The 17,931-nt window shown below is 47.5% G+C and overlaps 1 protein-coding gene across 1 annotated transcript in view; it reads right to left on the bottom strand.

Annotated features, from left to right (window-relative positions):
* LOC147098721 (ER lumen protein-retaining receptor 3-like) overlaps positions 1–17,931 on the bottom strand; it is a 92,323-nt gene that overhangs the window by 51,268 nt on the left and 23,124 nt on the right. The window contains exon 2 of the mRNA XM_085969169.1: positions 8,630–8,730. Coding sequence (XP_085825295.1) covers positions 8,630–8,730 — 101 coding nt within the window. The remainder of the gene's footprint in view (positions 1–8,629; positions 8,731–17,931) is intronic.

Here is a 17,931-nt window from a genome sequence, read left to right as displayed (position 1 = left end):
ACAACAACTTCAGTTCATCCACCTTGTTTGCAAGACTCCTTGCATTAAAATAAATGCCTTCCAGCCTTGCCATATTCCCTTTTGCCTTCACATATTTGCTCTGCCTTCCCAGCTGACTTGTTTCTTCCTCCGTATTTGGCTGTAAATCACCCCCTACTATAGCTCCACTCTGTATCCCATCCCCCTGCCAAGTTAGTTTAAACCCCCCCCAGCAGTGCTAGCAAACCTCCCCGCAAGGATATTGGTCCCCCTCTGGTTCAGGTGTAAAACGTCCGACTTGTACAAGTCCCACCTTTCCCAGAAGCAGACCCAGTGATCCAGGAAACTAAAGCCCTCCCTCCTGCACCATCCCTTTAGCCACGCATTCATCTGTTCTATCTTCCTATTCCTATACTCACTAGCACGTGGCACCGGGAGTAATCCAGAGATTACAACCTTTGAGGTCCTGCTCTTTAATCTTCCACCTAGCTCCCTAAATTGTTGCTGCAGGACCTCATCCCTCTTTTTACCTATGTCGTTGGTACCAATGTGGACCAAGACCTCTGGCTGTTCACCCTCCCCCTCCAGAATGCCCTGCAGCCGCTCAGTGACATCCTTGACCCTGGCACCAGGGAGGCAACAAACCACCCTGGATTCATGTCTACGGCCACAGAAACGCCTATCTGTTCCCCTTACTATAGAATCCCCTACCACTATTGCTCTCCCACTCTTTTTCCTCCCTTCCTGGGCAGCAGGAGCACCCCCAGTGCCAGGAAGTTGGCTGCTGCTGCCTTCCCCTGGTGAGTCATCCCCCTCAACAGTATCCAAATCGGTATACCTGTTTGAGATGGGAATGGTCACAGGGGTCTCCTGCACTACCTGCCTGCTTCTATTGCTCCGCCTGGTGGTCACCCATTTCCTTTCTTCCTGTGCAGCCCTTACCTGCGGTGTGACCAACTCACTAAACGTGTTATCCACGTCCCTCTCAGCATCGTGAATGCTCCACAACCCATCCACCCGCAGCTCCAGCGCCTCAATGCGGTCTGCTAGTAGCTGCAGCTGGATGCATTTCCGGCACACGCGGTCATCAGGGGCACCGGCAGTGTCCCTGAATTCCCACATAGAGCAAGAGGAGCATAACACGGGGCTGGGCTCTCCTGGCATGACTTACCCTTTACTTAATTTAAATTAATTCACTATCACCAATTAAAGATATCTCTAAGGCGCTTGTATAGTCTACCAACAGTCCCTGCTACACCAGAAAAGACCCTAGTAACTATAAACTACAGAGTTAAAGTTTACAAAAGAGAAAATACTCACCAACCAATCACTTACCTGCTCCCTGGTGATGTCACACTCTGATTACTTTTTACCTCTCTCCCCGCTGCTTGCGCCGGTTTTTATGCCGGGCTCCGCCTCACCTCACTCCCTGGTCTGAACTGGTCGGGCCTCGCTGCTTGCGTCGGTTTTTATGCCGGGCTCCGCCTCACCTCGCTCCCTGGTCCGAACTGGCCGGGCCTCGCTGCTTGCGCCGGTTTTTATGCCGGGCTCTGCCTCACCTCGCTCCCTGGTCCAAACTGGTCGGGCCTCGCTGCTTGCGCCGGTTTTTATACCGGGCTTACCTCGCTGCTCCCTGCTCCAGAGAGTGGTGAACCTGTGGAATTCTCTGCCACAGAGGGCGGTGGAGGCCAGTTCATTAAGTATATTCAAGAAAGAGTTGGATATATTTCTTAAGGCTAAAGGGATCAAGGGATATGGGGAGAAGGCAGGGACCGGGTACTGAATTTGGATGATCAGCCATGATCTCATTGAATGGCGGAGCAGGCTCGAAGGGCCGAATGGCCTACTCCTGCTCCTATCTTCTATGTATCTATGTAAGTCTGCTCTCTCTGGAGGCTCCACGAGGACTGCCCCTGCAGTCCCGTGGCTGACGTCATGACGTCATCACGTTTTCCCACCAGTGGGGAATCACGTGATGAACGGCGTGACATCATCACGTTTTAGCCGTGCTTTCAAAGTAACCACGCTCTGTACAGTTAAACAGCATAAATAAAGATACAGACTCAGGCTGTAGCTAACATGTTGTTAAAAGAATTATATACAAACGATCTGAGTCCTTTGGTGGCTCCGCCACATGCGCCCCCCCCAGAATTGTCTTTAACAGCAAAAGTGAGGCATCGAGGAGGCCTGACAAGTCTGTCCGAGCGACTTTGGTAACCCTGCAGAGGAAGCTGATGGACGGTGGTCGAGCTGGCAGGCGGTTGTGGTTGAGCTGGCGCGGCGAGTGTGGTCGAGCTGGCGGGCGGCTGTGGTTGATCTGACACGGCGGCTGCGGGCGGTCGGCCACGTTTCGGCGGCTGAGCAATGACGACTGGGTGGTCCAGGTCCAAGTGAGCCGGCTTCAACCGGTCCACCGAAATGTGATCCGGCTTTCCTCCGATGTCGACCGAAAAGGATTTGTCTCCTGATTCGATGACGGGGAAAGGACCAGTGTAAGGGGGCTTTAGCGGATCCCGGTGAGCGTCGTGGCGGATAAATACGTACTCGGCGTTCTTCAGCTCCGCTGGCACGTGGGAGCTCTGTAGGCCGTGATTTGATGTAGGCACCGGAGCGAAGCATCTGGCCGCTTCCTGGTGGCTGACTAGTTGCTGGGAGGCGGACCACGGCTCTGTGGGAGAAGGGAGGAAATCCCCTGGTACTCGGAGTGGCTGGCCATAAACGAGTTCTGCCGAAGACGATTGCAGGTCTTCTTTGGGCGCTGTACGAAGACCCAAAAGGACCCATGGGAGTCTGTCCACCCATCCCGCACCTTGAAGACTGGCCCGTAAGGTGGCTTTAAGCGACCTGTGGAATCGCTCGCACAGGCCGTTCGCCTGTGGATGATAGGCGGTGGTGCGATGAAGTTTGGTGCCGAGCCCGAGCTACAGTGTTCCAGAGCTCCGAGGAAAATTGTGGCCCACGATCGGAGGAGATGTCTGCCAGTACCCCGAAACGAGCAACCCAACAGATGAAAGCTCTCGAGACGTCTGCCGAAGTGGTGGAAACCAAAGGAATTGCCTCTGGCCACCTAGTGGTGCGGTCCACCATGGTGAGGAGATGCGTATAACCATGGGAAGGCGGAAGTGGCCCCACAAGGTCCACATGCACGTGGTCGAAACGATGCTCCGGAACAGCGAACGTAGCCACCGGAGCTTTTACATGACGCTGGACCTTGGCCTTCTGGCAGACCACGCAGGTGTTGGCCCAGTCACGGACATCGAGGTGCATACCCTTCCAGACGAACTTCGCCGACATTAGCCATTGTGAAGCCTTCATACCAGGGTGCGACAACCCGTGTATGGCGTCAAACACCTTCCGGCGCCATGCGACTGGGACGATAGGTCGGGGAACGCCCATGGAGACGTCGCAAAGGAGCGTGGTGCCTGCGGCCTGGAAACTGACGTTGGTCGCTTGGAAACTAGAGGGGACGGTTCTGTATGATTGGACCTCTGGGTCCGAGGCCTGATCCGCAGCCATGAGGGCGTAGTCAATCCCCAGTGAACCGCATGGACCGTCGCGTGGGAGAGGCAATCCGCCACCAGGTTGTCCTTACCAGACACATGTCGAATGTCCGTGGTAAATTCAGAAATAAATGTCAGGCGATGGTGTTGACGAGCTGACCACAGTTCGGCGGTCTTGGCCATGGCGAACGTTAGAGGCTTGTAGTCGACAAAAGCCGTGAAGGGACGTCCTTCTAATAAGAACCGGAAATGGCGAATGGCTAGAAAAAGGGCCAGCAACTCCCGATCGAAGGTGCTGTATTTTCTTTCATTTCTCCATAGTTGACGGCTGAAAAACACCAGCGGTTGCCACGTGCCGTTCACCCACTGCTCCTGCACTGCGCCGATGGCGTAGTCTGACGCGTCTGTGGTAAGGGCGATGGTGGCACCTGGAAGTGGGTGCGCCAGCATGGTTGCGTTGGCCAAAGTGCTCTTGGTGTTGACGAACGCCTGGTCCATCTCGGCCGTCCAGCTGATTGGACCCTTACCGGACTTGCCCTTGAGGGCTGCATAAGCTGAGCCGCCTTAGGGATGAATTGGTGATAGAAATTGACCATCCCCAGGAACTCTTGCAGGGCCTTGACGGTTGGCGGGCGCGGGAAAGAGGTAACAGCTTCCACCTTCGTCAGTAAGGGGACGGCGCTGTCTGATGTTATGCGGTGTCCCAAGAAATCGATCCGCTGCAGGCCGAACTGGCACTTGGCCGGGTTGATGAGCAAACCGTGCTGACTGAGGCGTGTAAAGAGGGTACGCAAATGGCAGACGTGCTCTTCCTTGCTTGCGCTGGCGATGAGAATGTCGTCGAGGTAGATGAAGATGAAGTTTAGGTCTCAGAGCACGGAGTCCATTAAGCGCTGGAAAGCCTGTGCCGCATTCTTCAAGCCAAACGGCATCTGCAGGAACTCAAAAAGGCCGAAAGGGGTGATGACTGCGGTTTTCGGGACGTCTTGCGGGTGCACGGGAACCTGGTGATACCCCCGGACGAGGTCGACTTTAGAAAAGATAGAATTTCCCGCCAAATGAGCCGAGAAATCCTGAATATGCGGGATCGGGTACCGATCAGGAGTAGTAGCGTCGTTCAGGCGTCGGTAGTCACCACATGGCCGCCAGCCGCTGCCCGGTTTCGGAACAATGTGGAGAGGCGAAGACCAGGGACTATTCAACCGGCGAATAATCCCCAGCCGCTCCATCGTGTCGAACTCCGCTTTCGCAGCCGCAAGCTTGCCGGGTTCAAGCCTTCTAGCCCGTGCATAAACCGGGGAGCCAGTAGTGGTGATATGATGTTCAACACCATGCTTCGTGGCCGAGGAGGAGAAAGTGGGCCTGGTCAGCTCCGGGAACTCTCCGAGGAGCCGAGTGAAGTCATCCGGAGATGGGAACGCGCAGGTGATAGAGTGCGCCACGGTGGTACTGTGGTGGCATGGAATCGAGTGGAAGGTGGCCGCGTTGATCAACCGGCGGTGCCGGACATCGACAAGGAGGCCGTTGGCACACAGAAAATACGCCCCTAGGATGGCCTGCGAGACTGTGGCCGTGACGAATTCCCAATGGAAGCGCTGACCGCCGAAACACACTTGGACCGGCCGCTTTCGGAAAGTTCGAATGGCTGCGCCATTAGCCGCCACGAGGGGAAAAACTGTGGTCCCCAGCTTGCATATCGAGATTCGACGCAGGTAGGATGCTACACTGCGCCCCGGTGTCACAAAGGAAACGTCGACCAGATAGGGAATTGGTGATGTAAAGAAGTTTCCCCGAAGATCCGATGGCCATCGCAGCCGCGGAGCGCCCGTTAGACCCGGTCCTCCTTCGCCAGGAACGCTGCAGGAGCTTTGTTTTTTTTTGGGCGAAAAACTGCAGGGAGAGCGGCAGCGTCGTGCTTTTGCGCCAAAACGGGCGTGGTAGGAGCACCAGCCCGCTGCAAGAGGAGCTGGAGCCGCGTCTGTGGGTGATGGGCGTCTCGTGGCCGCGCAGCACTGCTGGGTAACTGTGAAAATTTTATCTGCTTCGGCAGCAAGCTCGGCGCAGTCTGTGACCTCGGACCTGGCTAGGGCAGCCTGCACCTGCTCCGGCAGTTGGCAGAGGAATAGCTCCCGGAAGAGGAAGCATTCCGGTTCAGCACCTAAGAGCGTGAGCATTTGGCTCATGAGCTTGGACGGTTTGGAGTCCCCGAGGCCGGGCATAGCGAGGAGCTGGCGAGCGCGTTCTGACTTCGAGAGGCCGAAGACTTGCAGCAACCGTGCCTTTAACGTATCATACTTGCGGTCAGTAGGAGGACTACCGAGGAGGCTGATGATCCGCGAGGCAGTGGCACTATCGAGGGCGGAGACCACGTAGTAATAACGGGTCTGATCCGCGACGATGTTCCTGATGGCAAACTGGGCTTCAGCCTGGATAAACCACGCGGCTGGTTGTTGCTCCCAGAACTGTGGCAGTTTCAGAGTCACGGTGTTCGTTTCCATGCTGAAGATCTTCCGCGAAAACCGTTCACGAAAGTCGGGGTCACCAATGTAGGAACGCGGGTTCCTAACTAAAAGAGAGTTCTACTCAGGCGATCAAACAAAACGAACTTTAATGAAACAAACAGGTTTTAACAAGAAACTGCAGGATAACATCGAATGTAGGTCTGCTCTCTCTGGAGGCTCCACGAGGACTGCCCCTGCAGTCCCATGGCTGACGTCATCACGTCATCCCGCCAGTGGGGAATCACGTGATGAATGGCGTGACGTCATCACGTTTTAGCCACGCTGTTAAAGTAACCACGCTCTGTACAGTTAAACAGCATAAATAAAGATACAGACTCAGGCTGTAGCTAACATGTTGTTAAAGGAATTATATACAAATGATCTGAGTCCTTTGGTGGCTCCGCCACACTAGTACTGTTTTTTTACTAATAATAATTTCTTTAAGTTACTCATTCTCGCCACACCCTTGGTTTTCTCGTATTTCTGGGAGGTTTTTTGTGTCTTCCTCCGTGAAGACAGAAACAAAATATTTATATAATTTCTCTGCCATTTCCTCATTCACCATTATAAATTCTCCCGTCTCTGACTGTAAAGGACCTACATTTACCTTTGTCAGTCTTTTCCTTTTCACATACCTATAGAAGCTTTTACAATCCGTTTTTATATTTTTCGCTAGTTTGTGTTCATAATCTATAGAATTTTGGAAGATGACAACCAATGCATCCACTATTTCCATGGTTACCTCTTTTAGTACTCGGGGATGCAGATTATCAGGCCCTGGGGATTTATCAGCTTTCAGTCCCATGAATTTCTCCAGCACTTTTTTTTATTAATACTAATTTCCTTTAATTCCTCCTTCTCACTAGACCCTTGGTTCCCTAGCATTTCTGGGAAGTTATTTGTGTCCTCTTCCGTGAAGACAGAACCAAAGTATTTGTTTAATTGCTCTGCCATTTCCTTGTTAATATCCTCCTCATTGTTTACTACATTTCTAAGCTTTGTGTCATCTGCAAACTTTGAAATGATGCCCTGTATACCCAAGTCCAGGTCATTATTACATATCAAAAAGAGCAGTGGTCCTAGTACCGACCCTGGGGACCCCACTGCACACTACTTGCTGCTTTCTGTATCCACGCTGCCTCTGCTCCTTTAATCCCATGGGATTCAATTTTGCTATCAAATCTATTATGTGGTACTTTATCAAATGTCTTTTGGAAGTCCAAATACACATCAACCGCATTGCCCTCATCCGCCCTCTCCGTTATTTCATCAAAGAACTCAATCAAGTTAGTCAGACATGATTTGGCTTTAACAAATCCATGCTGACTGTCATTTATTAACCCATATTTTTCCTAAGTGGCAATTAATTTTGTCTCAGATTATTGTCTCTAAAAGTTTCCCCACCACCGAGGTTAGCTGACTGGCCTGCAGTTGTCAGGTTTATCTCTCCTTTTTTGAACAGGAGTATAACATTTGCAACCCTCAAGTCATCTGCAGCACCCCCATATCTAAGGAAGATTGTGACCAGAGCCTCTGCTATTCCACCCTTACTTCCCTCAGCAACCAAGGATGCATCCCATCCGGGCCGGGTGACTTTTCTACTTTGAGCGCTGCCAACCGTAACCATAACTACAGATTTCATCAGTGGCATTATTCAGGTGAATCTGCGCAGTACACTCTCCATAGCCTTAATCTGCTTTCTATAAAGCAGCAACTAAACTGCGGCCAGTACTGCGAGCTAATCAATGGCTTCCCAAACTTCTTTACTCTTGCAAAACCCAACATGTTGGCTCTATCTCCCTGCACTTGCACTTTAAGGAAATTATGGCCCAGTAATTCCTCTCTGAACGCGCGAGTACGGTCGGGGTACTCACGCGTCTGGCCGGAGGAAATGCCCGTGTTCAGCATGCACAGCGCATGCGGGGAAAACCGGAATTTCCAGTCCTCTGAACGAAGGGGTTCAGAGGCACAGCGCGTGCGCAGTGAAATTCCTTTTTTTCCCCCAGAGTTGCCCGAGTGTAAAGGCCTCCGGTTTTTACGCGTGGAAAAACCAGACGTAAGTACTTAGTTTTACAGGTAAGTGGGCTTTTAGTACAATTTAGAATTTTTTTTTCCACAGGTTTGTTATTTTTAAAGAATTTACAGTAAGGTAAGTTTAGTTTTAGCCCCGATTTTTTAAAAATTTATTTCTTTCAAAAATTTGATTAATTGTTTAAAATAGTTTTTTAAAGTTATTCATAGTTAATTTAATTATTGGGATGCTTTTTAAAATTTTATTTAAAGTTTAAGTAGTGTTTTGGGGTGCAGTACTTTTCATGAGTTTGACAGTCTTTACTATCAAACTTATGAATGAAGTTTCCCCTCCCCTGATTGGCTGAACAGTGCTCACCTGATCCCAGCCGGCACATCGCACTAACTACGCTGCTGGGTCAGGTTAGCACAGCGCGCCGGGATCAGAACCTGGCCACTGACAGGAAATCCACTGCGGGCCAGATTTCAGGTGTCGGCGCGCAGGGTGAGCGCACATCGGGGGCTTGCACGCGCGGCAAGCCCCCGACAGGAATTACTGGGCCATTATCTTGGTTCATCCACAGCCTTCAGCAGCTGTCCATCGAGTGCCTCCTCCGATACCTGCTGTCTCAGTCTTACCTTCATGGTGGTGTTGTAGACAGAGATAAAGGTGGTGAATAAATCCAGGTATCGGGTGGTAAACACCAGAGCAAAGAGAAGCTGGCTCTTCCCAGAAATACCTAACAGAGGAAAATAAAAGACCATCAGCCAAGGAATACCCAACACTCAGGACAATGACTCCCAGCCTGGGAAATAAAGCCAACACAGAGAGACTCCCAGCTCACCCAGTCCCTCTCTCTCTCTCGGCCTCTCGCGCTCTCTCTCTCCAGCCGCCCCTCTCTCTCCAGGTTCCTCTCTCACTCTCAGTTCAGTTCAGTTCAGTTCAAATGCTTTATTGGCATGAAAGTTTACAGAGAACCATATTGCCAAAGCTTACATAGCAAAAAGGTACAGTTTTCCAACATTCTGTAGGTGTCAATCGATTTGACATTTGTTGGGTATATACAATATTACTTTTAAACAATATTAATTTTAAACAGTCTTTCTACTTCATTTGGTATGTTCAATATTAATTTTAAACAGTCTTACTTTTAAACAGTCCTCAGGTTGTGACATGTTGTTACATATTTAGCCCCAAGGTATGGTCTGTCTCCTTCTCCTAGGACTAATCTCAATTTTGACAGATCATCCAATTCCTTGAAATCTGGGGTTGTTTGGCTTAGCTTGTTGAATAATATGTTTCTTGATGTGTTGAATTTTTCGCATTTTAGGAGGAAATGCATTTCTGTTTCAACCTCGCCAGCCAGACATTGATCGCATATTCTATTCTCTCTAGGCTGCCAGGATTTCTTGTATCTGCCTTTTTCAATTTCCAGTTGGTGGTCGCTTAGTCTGTACCTGGTGAGGGTCTGTCTCTGTTTTGTGTCTCTGATGGTCGTGAGGTAGTCTGCCAGTTTATATTCTCTTTTTAGGGCCCGGTAACATTCTAATCTGCTTTGGCTTTCGGTTATTTTGTTCCAATGTTCCAGGTAGGTTTCTTTGCATTTTTTAATGATTTGGTTCACTCGGATTGGTGTTTGGACGGCTGTGTTGGTCTGGGGCTGGTCAGGGTCCGGCTGAGTACTTAGTTTCAGTAGCAGCTGACTCAGGGGACTCTTTTCTGGGTTTAGCTCTTGGGTCTGAAAGGCTTTGAAATGAAGGGTGTCTGGGGAGCTAGATTTGAGGTGATTTAGGAAGTTTAGTGCTCGTTTTTGGATGTTTATTATCAGTGGGTATCTGCCTAGTTCGGCTCTGCATGCATTTGTTGGCGTTTTTCTTTGGGTGCGAAGGATGCTTCGGCAGAATTCTGCATGTAGGGCTTCTATTGTGTGTTTTTCCCATTTAGTGTAGCTTTGGTGATTTAGCGGGCCCCATACTTCACTACCGTACAGTGCAATGGGCAGGATTATGCTGTCAAATATTTTGAGCCAGATTTTGATTGGGATTTGGATGTTGTAGAATTTTCTTTTTATTGCATATAGGGCTCTTCGGGCTTTTTCTTTTAGTGCATTCACTGCTATGCTGAAGCTCCCTGATGCTGTAATAGTTAGACCAAGGTAGGTGTAGCTCATAGTGTGTCCTATAGTGGTATCACTGAGGGTAAACTGGTATTTGTTTTCCTGACATCTGGGTCTTTTCTGAAAAATCATGATGTTGGTTTTCTTTAGATTTACTGTTAGAGCCCAATTTTGGCAGTATTTGTCGAGTAGGTCTAGTTGTTGCTGTAATCCCTGTTCTGTGGGAGACAGCAGAACCAGGTCGTCCGCATAGAACAGGGACTTCACTTCTCCATCCAGGAGACGGAGACCTGGTGACTCGCTTTGCTCCAGCATGTCTGCTAATTCATTTATGTATATGTTGAACAGGGTCGGGCTCAAATTGCAGCCCTGCCGGACGCCTCTTCTCTGGGTGAAGAAATCGGTGCGTTTGTCTCCAATTTTGACCCTCTCTAGGTTCCTCGCTCCCTCTCTCTCTTTCTAAGTTCCTCTCTCTCGCACTCTTCCCCCAGTCTGTCTCTCTTTCCCCAGTCTCTCTCTCTCTCTCTTTCCCCAGTCTCTCTCTCTCTTTCCCCAGTCTCTCTCTCTCTCTCTTTCCCCAGTCTCTCTCTCTCTCTCTCTTTCCCCAGTCTCTCTCTCTCTCTCTTTCCCCAGTCTCTCTCTCTCTCTCTCTTTCCCCAGTCTCTCTCTCTCTCTCTTTCCCCAGTCTCTCTCTCTCTCTCTCTTTCCCCAGTCTCTCTCTCTCTTTCCCCAGTCTCTCTCTCTCTCTCTCTTTCCCCAGTCTCTCTCTCTCTCTCTTTCCCCAGTCTCTCTCTCTCTCTCTCTTTCCCCAGTCTCTCTCTCTCTTTCCCCAGTCTCTCTCTCTCTCTCTCTTTCCCCAGTCTCTCTCTCTCTCTCTTTCCCCAGTCTCTCTCTCTCTTTCCCCAGTCTCTCTCTCTCTCCCCAGTCTCTCTCTCTCTTTCCCCAGTCTCTCTCTCTCTCTTTCCCCAGTCTCTCTCTCTCTTTCCCCAGTCTCTCTCTCTCTCTCTTTCCCCAGTCTCTCTCTCTCTCTCTTTCCCCAGTCTCTCTCTCTTTCCCCAGTCTCTCTCTCTCTTTCCCCAGTCTCTCTCTCTCTCTTTCCCCAGTCTCTCTCTCTCTCTCTCTCTCTCTTTCCCCAGTCTCTCTCTCTCTCTTTCCCCAGTCTCTCTCTCTATCTCTCTTTCCCCAGTCTCTCTCTCTCTCTCTCTCTCTCTTTCCCCAGTCTCTCGCTCTCTCTCTCTCTTTCCCCAGTCTCTCTCTCTCTCTCTCTTTCCCCAGTCTCTCTCCCTCTCTCCCCAGTCTCTCTCTCTCTCTCTTTCCCCAGTCTCTCTCCCTCTCTTTCCCCAGTCTCTCTCTCTCTTTCCCCAGTCTCTCTCTCTCTCTCTCTCTTTCCCCAGTCTCTCTCTCTCTCTCTCTCTTTCCCCAGTCTCTCTCTCTCTTTCCCCAGTCTCTCTCTCAATTCAATTTTCAATTCAATTCAAATGCTTTATTGGCATGAAAGTTTACAGGGAACCATATTGCCAAAGCTTACATAACAAAAAGTACAGTTTTCCAACATTCTGTAGGTGTCAAACAATTTTGACCTTCGTTGGGTACATACAATATTAGTTTAAACAGTATTAATTTAAAGTCGTTGAACATCGTTGGGTACATTCAGTATTAATTTTAAACAGTCCTCAGGTTGTGACATGTTGTTACATATTTGGCACCAAGGTATGGTCTGTCTCCTTCTCCCAGGACTAATCTTAATTTTGACAGGTCATCCAATTCTTTGAAATCTGGGGTTGTTTGGCTGAGCTTGTCAAATAATATGTTTCTTGTTGTGTTGAATTTTTCACATTATAGGAGGAAATGCATCTCTGTCTCAACCTCGCCGGCCAGACATTGATCACATATTCTATTCTCTCTAGGCTGCCAGGATTTCTTGTATCTTCCTTTTTCAATTGCCAGTTGGTGGTCGCTTAGTCTGTACCTGGTGAGGGTCTGTCTCTGTTTTGTGTCTCTGATGGTCGAGAGATAGTCTGCCAGTTTATATTCTCTTTTTAGGGCCCGGTAACATTCTAAGCTGCTTTGGCTTTTGGTTACATTGTTCCAATGTTCCAGGTAGGTTTCTTTGCATTGTTTAATGATTTGGTTCACTCGGATTGGTGTTTGGACGGCAGTGTTGGTCTGGGACTGGTCAGGGTCCGGCTGAGTAGGAGTACTTAGTTTCAGTAGCAGCTGACTCAGGGGACTCTTTTCTGGGTTTAGCTCTTGGGTCTGGAAGGCTTTAAAATGAAGGGTGTCTGGGGAGCTAGATTTGAGGTGATTTAGGAAGTTTAGTGCTCGTTTGTGGATGTTTATTATCAGTGGGTATCTGCCTAGTTCGGCTCTGCATGCATTTGTTGGTGTTTTCCTTTGGCTGCGAAGAATGCTTCGGCAAAATTCTGCATGTAGGGCTTCTATTGTGTGTTTTTCCCATTTAGTGCAGCTATGGTGATTGAGCGGGGCCCCATACTTCACTACCGTACAGCGCAATGGGCAGGATTATGCTGTCAAATATTTTGAGCCAGATTTTGATTGGGATTTGGATGTTGTAGAATTTTCTTTTTATTGCATATAGGGCTCTTCGGGCTTTTTCTTTTAGTGCATTCACTGCTATGCTGAAGCTCCCTGATGCTGTAATGGTTAGACCAAGGTAGGTGTAGCTCATAGTGTGTCCTATGATGGTATCACTGAGAGTAAACTGGTATTTGTTTTCCTGACACCTGGGCCTTTTTTGAAAAGGCTCTTTCTCTCTCTTTCCCCAGTCTCTCTCTCTATCTCTCTTTCCCCAGTCTCTCTCTCGCTTTCTCTCTTTCCCCAGTCTCTCTCTTTCCCCAGTCTCTCTCTCTCTCTCTCTCTTTCCCCAGTCTCTCTCTCTCTCTCTCTCTTTCCCCAGTCTCTCTTTCTCTCTCTTTCCCCAGTCTCTCTCTCTCTCTCTTTCCCCAGTCTCTCTCTCTCCCCAGTCTCTCTCTCTCTCTCTTTCCCCAGTCTCTCTCTCTCTTTCCCCAGTCTCTCTCTCTCTCTTTCCCCAGTCTCTCTCTCTCTCTTCCCCAGTCTCTCTCTCTCTTTCCCCAGTCTCTCTCTCTCTTTCCCCAGTCTCTCTCTCTCTTTCCCCAGTCTCTCTCTCTCTCTCTCTCTTTCCCCAGTCTCTCTCTCTCTCTCTCTCTTTCCCCGTCTCTCTCTCTCTTTCCCCAGTCTCTCTCTCTCTCTTTCCCCAGTCTCTCTCTCTCTTTCCCCAGTCTCTCTCTCTCTCTCTCTCTTTCCCCAGTCTCTCTCTCTCTCTTTCCCCAGTCTCTCTCTCTTTCCCCAGTCTCTCTCTCTCTTTCCCCAGTCTCTCTCTCTCTCTCTCTTTCCCCAGTCTCTCTCTCTCTCTCTCTTTCCCCAGTCTCTCTCTCTCTCTTTCCCCAGTCTCTCTCTCTCTCTTTCCCCAGTCTCTCTCTCTCTCTCTTTCCCCAGTCTCTCTCTCTCTTTCCCCAGTCTCTCTCTCTCTCTTTCCCCAGTCTCTCTCTCTCTCTCTTTCCCCAGTCTCTCTCACAATTTCACAATTCACAATTCAAATGCTTTATTGGCATGAAAGTTTACAGAGAACCATATTGCCAAAACTTACACAACAAAAAAGTACAGTTTTCCAACATTCTGTAGGTGTCAAACAATTTTGACCCTTGTTGGGTACATACAATATTACTTTTAAACAATATTAATTTAAACAGTTTTTGTACATCATTGGGTACATTCAGTATTAATTTTTAAACAGTCCTCAGGTTGTGACATGTTGTTACATATTTGGCACCAAGGTATGGTCTGTCTCCCTCACCCAGGACTAATCTTAATTTTGACAGGTCATCCAAATCCTTGAAATTTGGGGTTGTTTGGCTGAGCTTGTTAAATAATATGTTTCTTGATGTGTTGAATTTTTCGCATTTTAGGAGGAAATGCATTTCTGTTTCAACCTCGCCGGTCAGACATTGATCGCATATTCTATTCTCTCTAGGCTGCCAGGATTTCTTGTATCTCCCTTTTTCAATTGCCAGTTGGTGGTCGCTTAGTCTGTACCTGGTGAGGGTCTGTCTCTGTTTTGTGTCTCTGATGGTCGAGAGATAGTCTGCCAGTTTATATTCTCTTTTTAGGGCCCCGGTAACATTCTAATCTGCTTTGGCTTTTGGTTATTTTGTTCCAATGTTCCAGGTAGGTTTCTTTGCATTGTTTAATGATTTGGTTCACTGTGTTGGTCTGGGACTGGTCAGGGTCTGGCTGAGTAGGAGTACTTAGTTTCAGTAGCAGCTGACTCAGGGGACTCTTTTCTGGGTTTAGCTCTTGGGTCTGGAAGGCTTTAAAATGAAGGGTGTCTGGGAGCTAGTTTTGAGGTGATTTAGGAATTTTAGTGCTCGTTTTTGGATGTTTATTATCAGTGGGTATCTGCCTAGTTCGGCTCTGCATGCATTTGTTGGTGTTTTCCTTTGGGTGCGAAGGATGCTTCGGCAAAATTCTGCATGTAGGGCTTCTATTGTGTGGTTTTTTCCCATTTAGTGTAGCTATGGTGATTTAGGCGGGCCCCATACTTCACTACCGTACAGCGCAATGGGCAGAATTACGCTGTCAAATATTTTGAGCCAGGATTTTGATTGGGATTTGGATGTTGTAGAATTTTCTTTTTATTGCATATAGGGCTCTTCGGGCTTTTTCTTTTAGTGCATTCACTGCTATGCTGAAGCTCCCTGATGCTGTAATGGTTAGACCAAAGGTAAGTGTAGCTCATAATAACAACAGAAAATGCTGGAAAAACTCAGCAAGTCAGGCAACATCCGTGGAGAGAAATTTGAGTTGACGTTTCGGGTTTGACCCTTCTTCAAAACATTTGAGTTGACGTTTCGGGTTTGACCCTTCTTCAAAACTGTGTAGCTCATAGTGTGTCCTATGATGGTATCACTGAGAGTAAATTGGTATTTGTTTTCCTGACACCTGGGCCTTTTTTGAAAAATCATGATGTTGGTTTTCTTTAGATTTACTGTTAGAGCCCAGTTTTGGCAGTATTTGTCGAGTAGGTCTAGTTGTTGCTGTAATCCCTGTTCTGTGGAGACAGCAGAACCAGGTCGTCCGCATAGAACAGGGATTTCACTTCTCCATCCAGGAGACCAGAGACCCCGGTGACTCGCTTTGCTCCAGCATGTCTGCTAATTCATTTATGTATATGTTGAACAGGGGTCGGGCTCAAATTGCAGCCCTGCCGGACGCCTCTTCTCTGGGTGAAGAAACCGGTGCGTTTGTCTCCAATTTTGACCCCGCATTTATTTTTCAGATACATCGATTTAATAAGGTCATAGACTTTGCCCCCTATTCCGCACTGAAGAAGTTTATAATAGAGCCCTTTGTGCCAGATAGAGTCAAAGGCTTTCTTGAAGTCAATGAAACAAGTGAATATTTTCCCATTTTTTGTTTGGTGTATATGTTTTTCAATGAGAGTGTGAAGGGTATAGATATGGTCGGTGGTGCGGTGTTTTGGGAGAAAGCCTATTTGATTTTTCCTCAGGATATTATGTTTGTTAAGAAAATCCAGTAATCTACTATTTAGAATACTGCAGAATAATTTCCCTAGACAACTGTTGACACAGATGCCGCGGTAGTTATTTGGGTCTGATTTGTTTCCACTTTTATATATGGGAGAGATGAGACCTTGGCACCAGATATCGGGAAAACAGCCTGAACGTAATATGATGTTGAATAACCTGAGTACCGCACCCCGCATCTCCATATTGCTGAACTTGAGCATTTCATTTTTGATGTTGTCTGGACCACAGGCTTTCTTTAGGTGGAGAGATTTTGTTTTGTGGCCAGTTCTTTCCATGTGATTGGGGAGTCTAGAGGGTTTTGGTTGTCTTTAATTGTTGCTTCTAATGTGTGGAGTTTTTCTGTGACATGATGTTCACAGAAATCACAGAATCACAGAAACCCCACAGTGCAGATAGAGGCCATTTCGGCCCATCGAGCCTGCACCGACACATATCCCACCCCCGATCCCCGTAACCCCACGTATTTAATCCCCCTAACACTAAGGGTCAATTTATCATAGCCAATCAACCTAACCCGCACATCTTTGGACTTGGGTTTGTTTCGTTTATTGGGATGTCTTTGTAGAGGTTTTCAAAATGTGTTCTCCAGATATCACCATCTTGGATTGGTAATGCTTGCAATTGTGTTGTACTCAGGTTATTCCACATTTCCCAGAATTGATTTGGATTAGTGTTTTCAATTTCTTCGAGTATTTTGTGGGTATAATTTTGTGTTTTGTTTCTAATGGTGTGTTTATATCTTTTGAGGGTCTCATTGTATCTAATACGTAGGTCTGGATTGTTTGGTTGGCGATGCTTTTGGTTTGATATTTTTCTCAGGTCTTTTCTGGCATTTTTGCATTCGTGGTCAAACCATTTCTCATTTTTATTTTGTCTTTTGTAACGTTTCCTCTTCTGTTTCACAAGGTCGGCTTTTACAGCTGCCTCATGGAAGATCATATTATATCCTCTATGGCCATGTTTACACCATCTCTGGTGATCTCATATAGATTTTCTTTAAATTTTGAAATTTTACTTGTGAGATCAGGTGAATTCGTGCCTGTGATGAATTTATCTCCACTGTCTGGGGCCCATCTGTATGTCTGGTTTATTTTATGTAGCTTACTGGGTTCCTTTTTTGTGTCTGTAGTTTGGGCAGAAAATTTAAGGTACACATTTATTTGGTTATGGTCTGAGAGGGGGATTGCTGCCTGACAGTGAATGCGTTGATATCGCAGGGGTCCAGGTCAGTGATTGTATAATCCACCATACTAGACCCAAGAGTTGAGGAATATGTGAGTCTCCCTAAGGAGTCCCCTCTGAACCTACCGTAACTATGTACAGGCCTAAGGCTCGGCAGAGTTGCACTACCTCCCTACCGCTTTTATTTATTTCACAATCGAGGGTTGTTCCGATTTGCGATGGCTGGTGTGACATATAGAGGGGTCTGGCCAAACACATGGTTGTTGCCCTGTGGGTCTATGAAGTCAGGTTCACATCCGGTCCTTGCATTTAGGTCCCCACATGGTAGCACCTTTCCTTGGGCCTGGAAATGGGCTGGATTTCCATGTGGAGAGTGTCAAATATCTCCTCTTCAAAATATGGCGATTCTATTGGAGGTATGTAGATCGCACATAAGTAAACATCGTTTTTTGCTATTCCTATATTTTTATCTAATTTTAGCCATACGTGTGATTTTCCCTGTTTTATCGGTGAGATGTGTTTGTTCAGTTCTCCTTTATACCACACCAGGATTCCCCCGGAGGTTCTGCCCTTGCGTGTCTTAGTGTTCTTTACTGAGGGCACAATGATTCATGGTACATTGGAGGACAGTGGGTCGGCATGTCCTTTTGGCACCATGTTTCTGTTAACACAATTATATCAATGTCTTTTATAGCTTTTAGGAATTCAGGGTCTGTACTCTTCATCCCAAAAGTTGAGGAGTGGAGACCCTGGATATTCCAGCTGCTTATGTGGAAAGAACGCATTTATATAGTTCAAAAAAACGAAATAAAGTGGACCTATTTTGTGGGATGAGTGTGGAAACACTATTTTCTATAATGCTAAAATGACGATTTAGTATAAATTTCATGAGGCATGCACATATAGCTATCTAATAATAGTAATAATAATGATAAGATAACAATAATGATAATGATAAAATAACAATATTAATAATTTAGTGCATTCCTCTCCGGCTTTCTATCAGGCTGTTCATCATCGTCATGATCTTTCTCAGTTCTTCTCTCTCTTTTCC

This window comes from Somniosus microcephalus, chromosome 28, assembly GCF_052327205.1.
Source record: "Somniosus microcephalus isolate GS21.2 chromosome 28, FLI_Smic_1.0, whole genome shotgun sequence".
Classification (NCBI taxonomy): domain Eukaryota; kingdom Metazoa; phylum Chordata; class Chondrichthyes; order Squaliformes; family Somniosidae; genus Somniosus; species Somniosus microcephalus.
The sequence above is the reverse complement of the archived record's forward strand: the minus strand, read 5'-3'. Positions and strand labels throughout refer to the sequence as shown.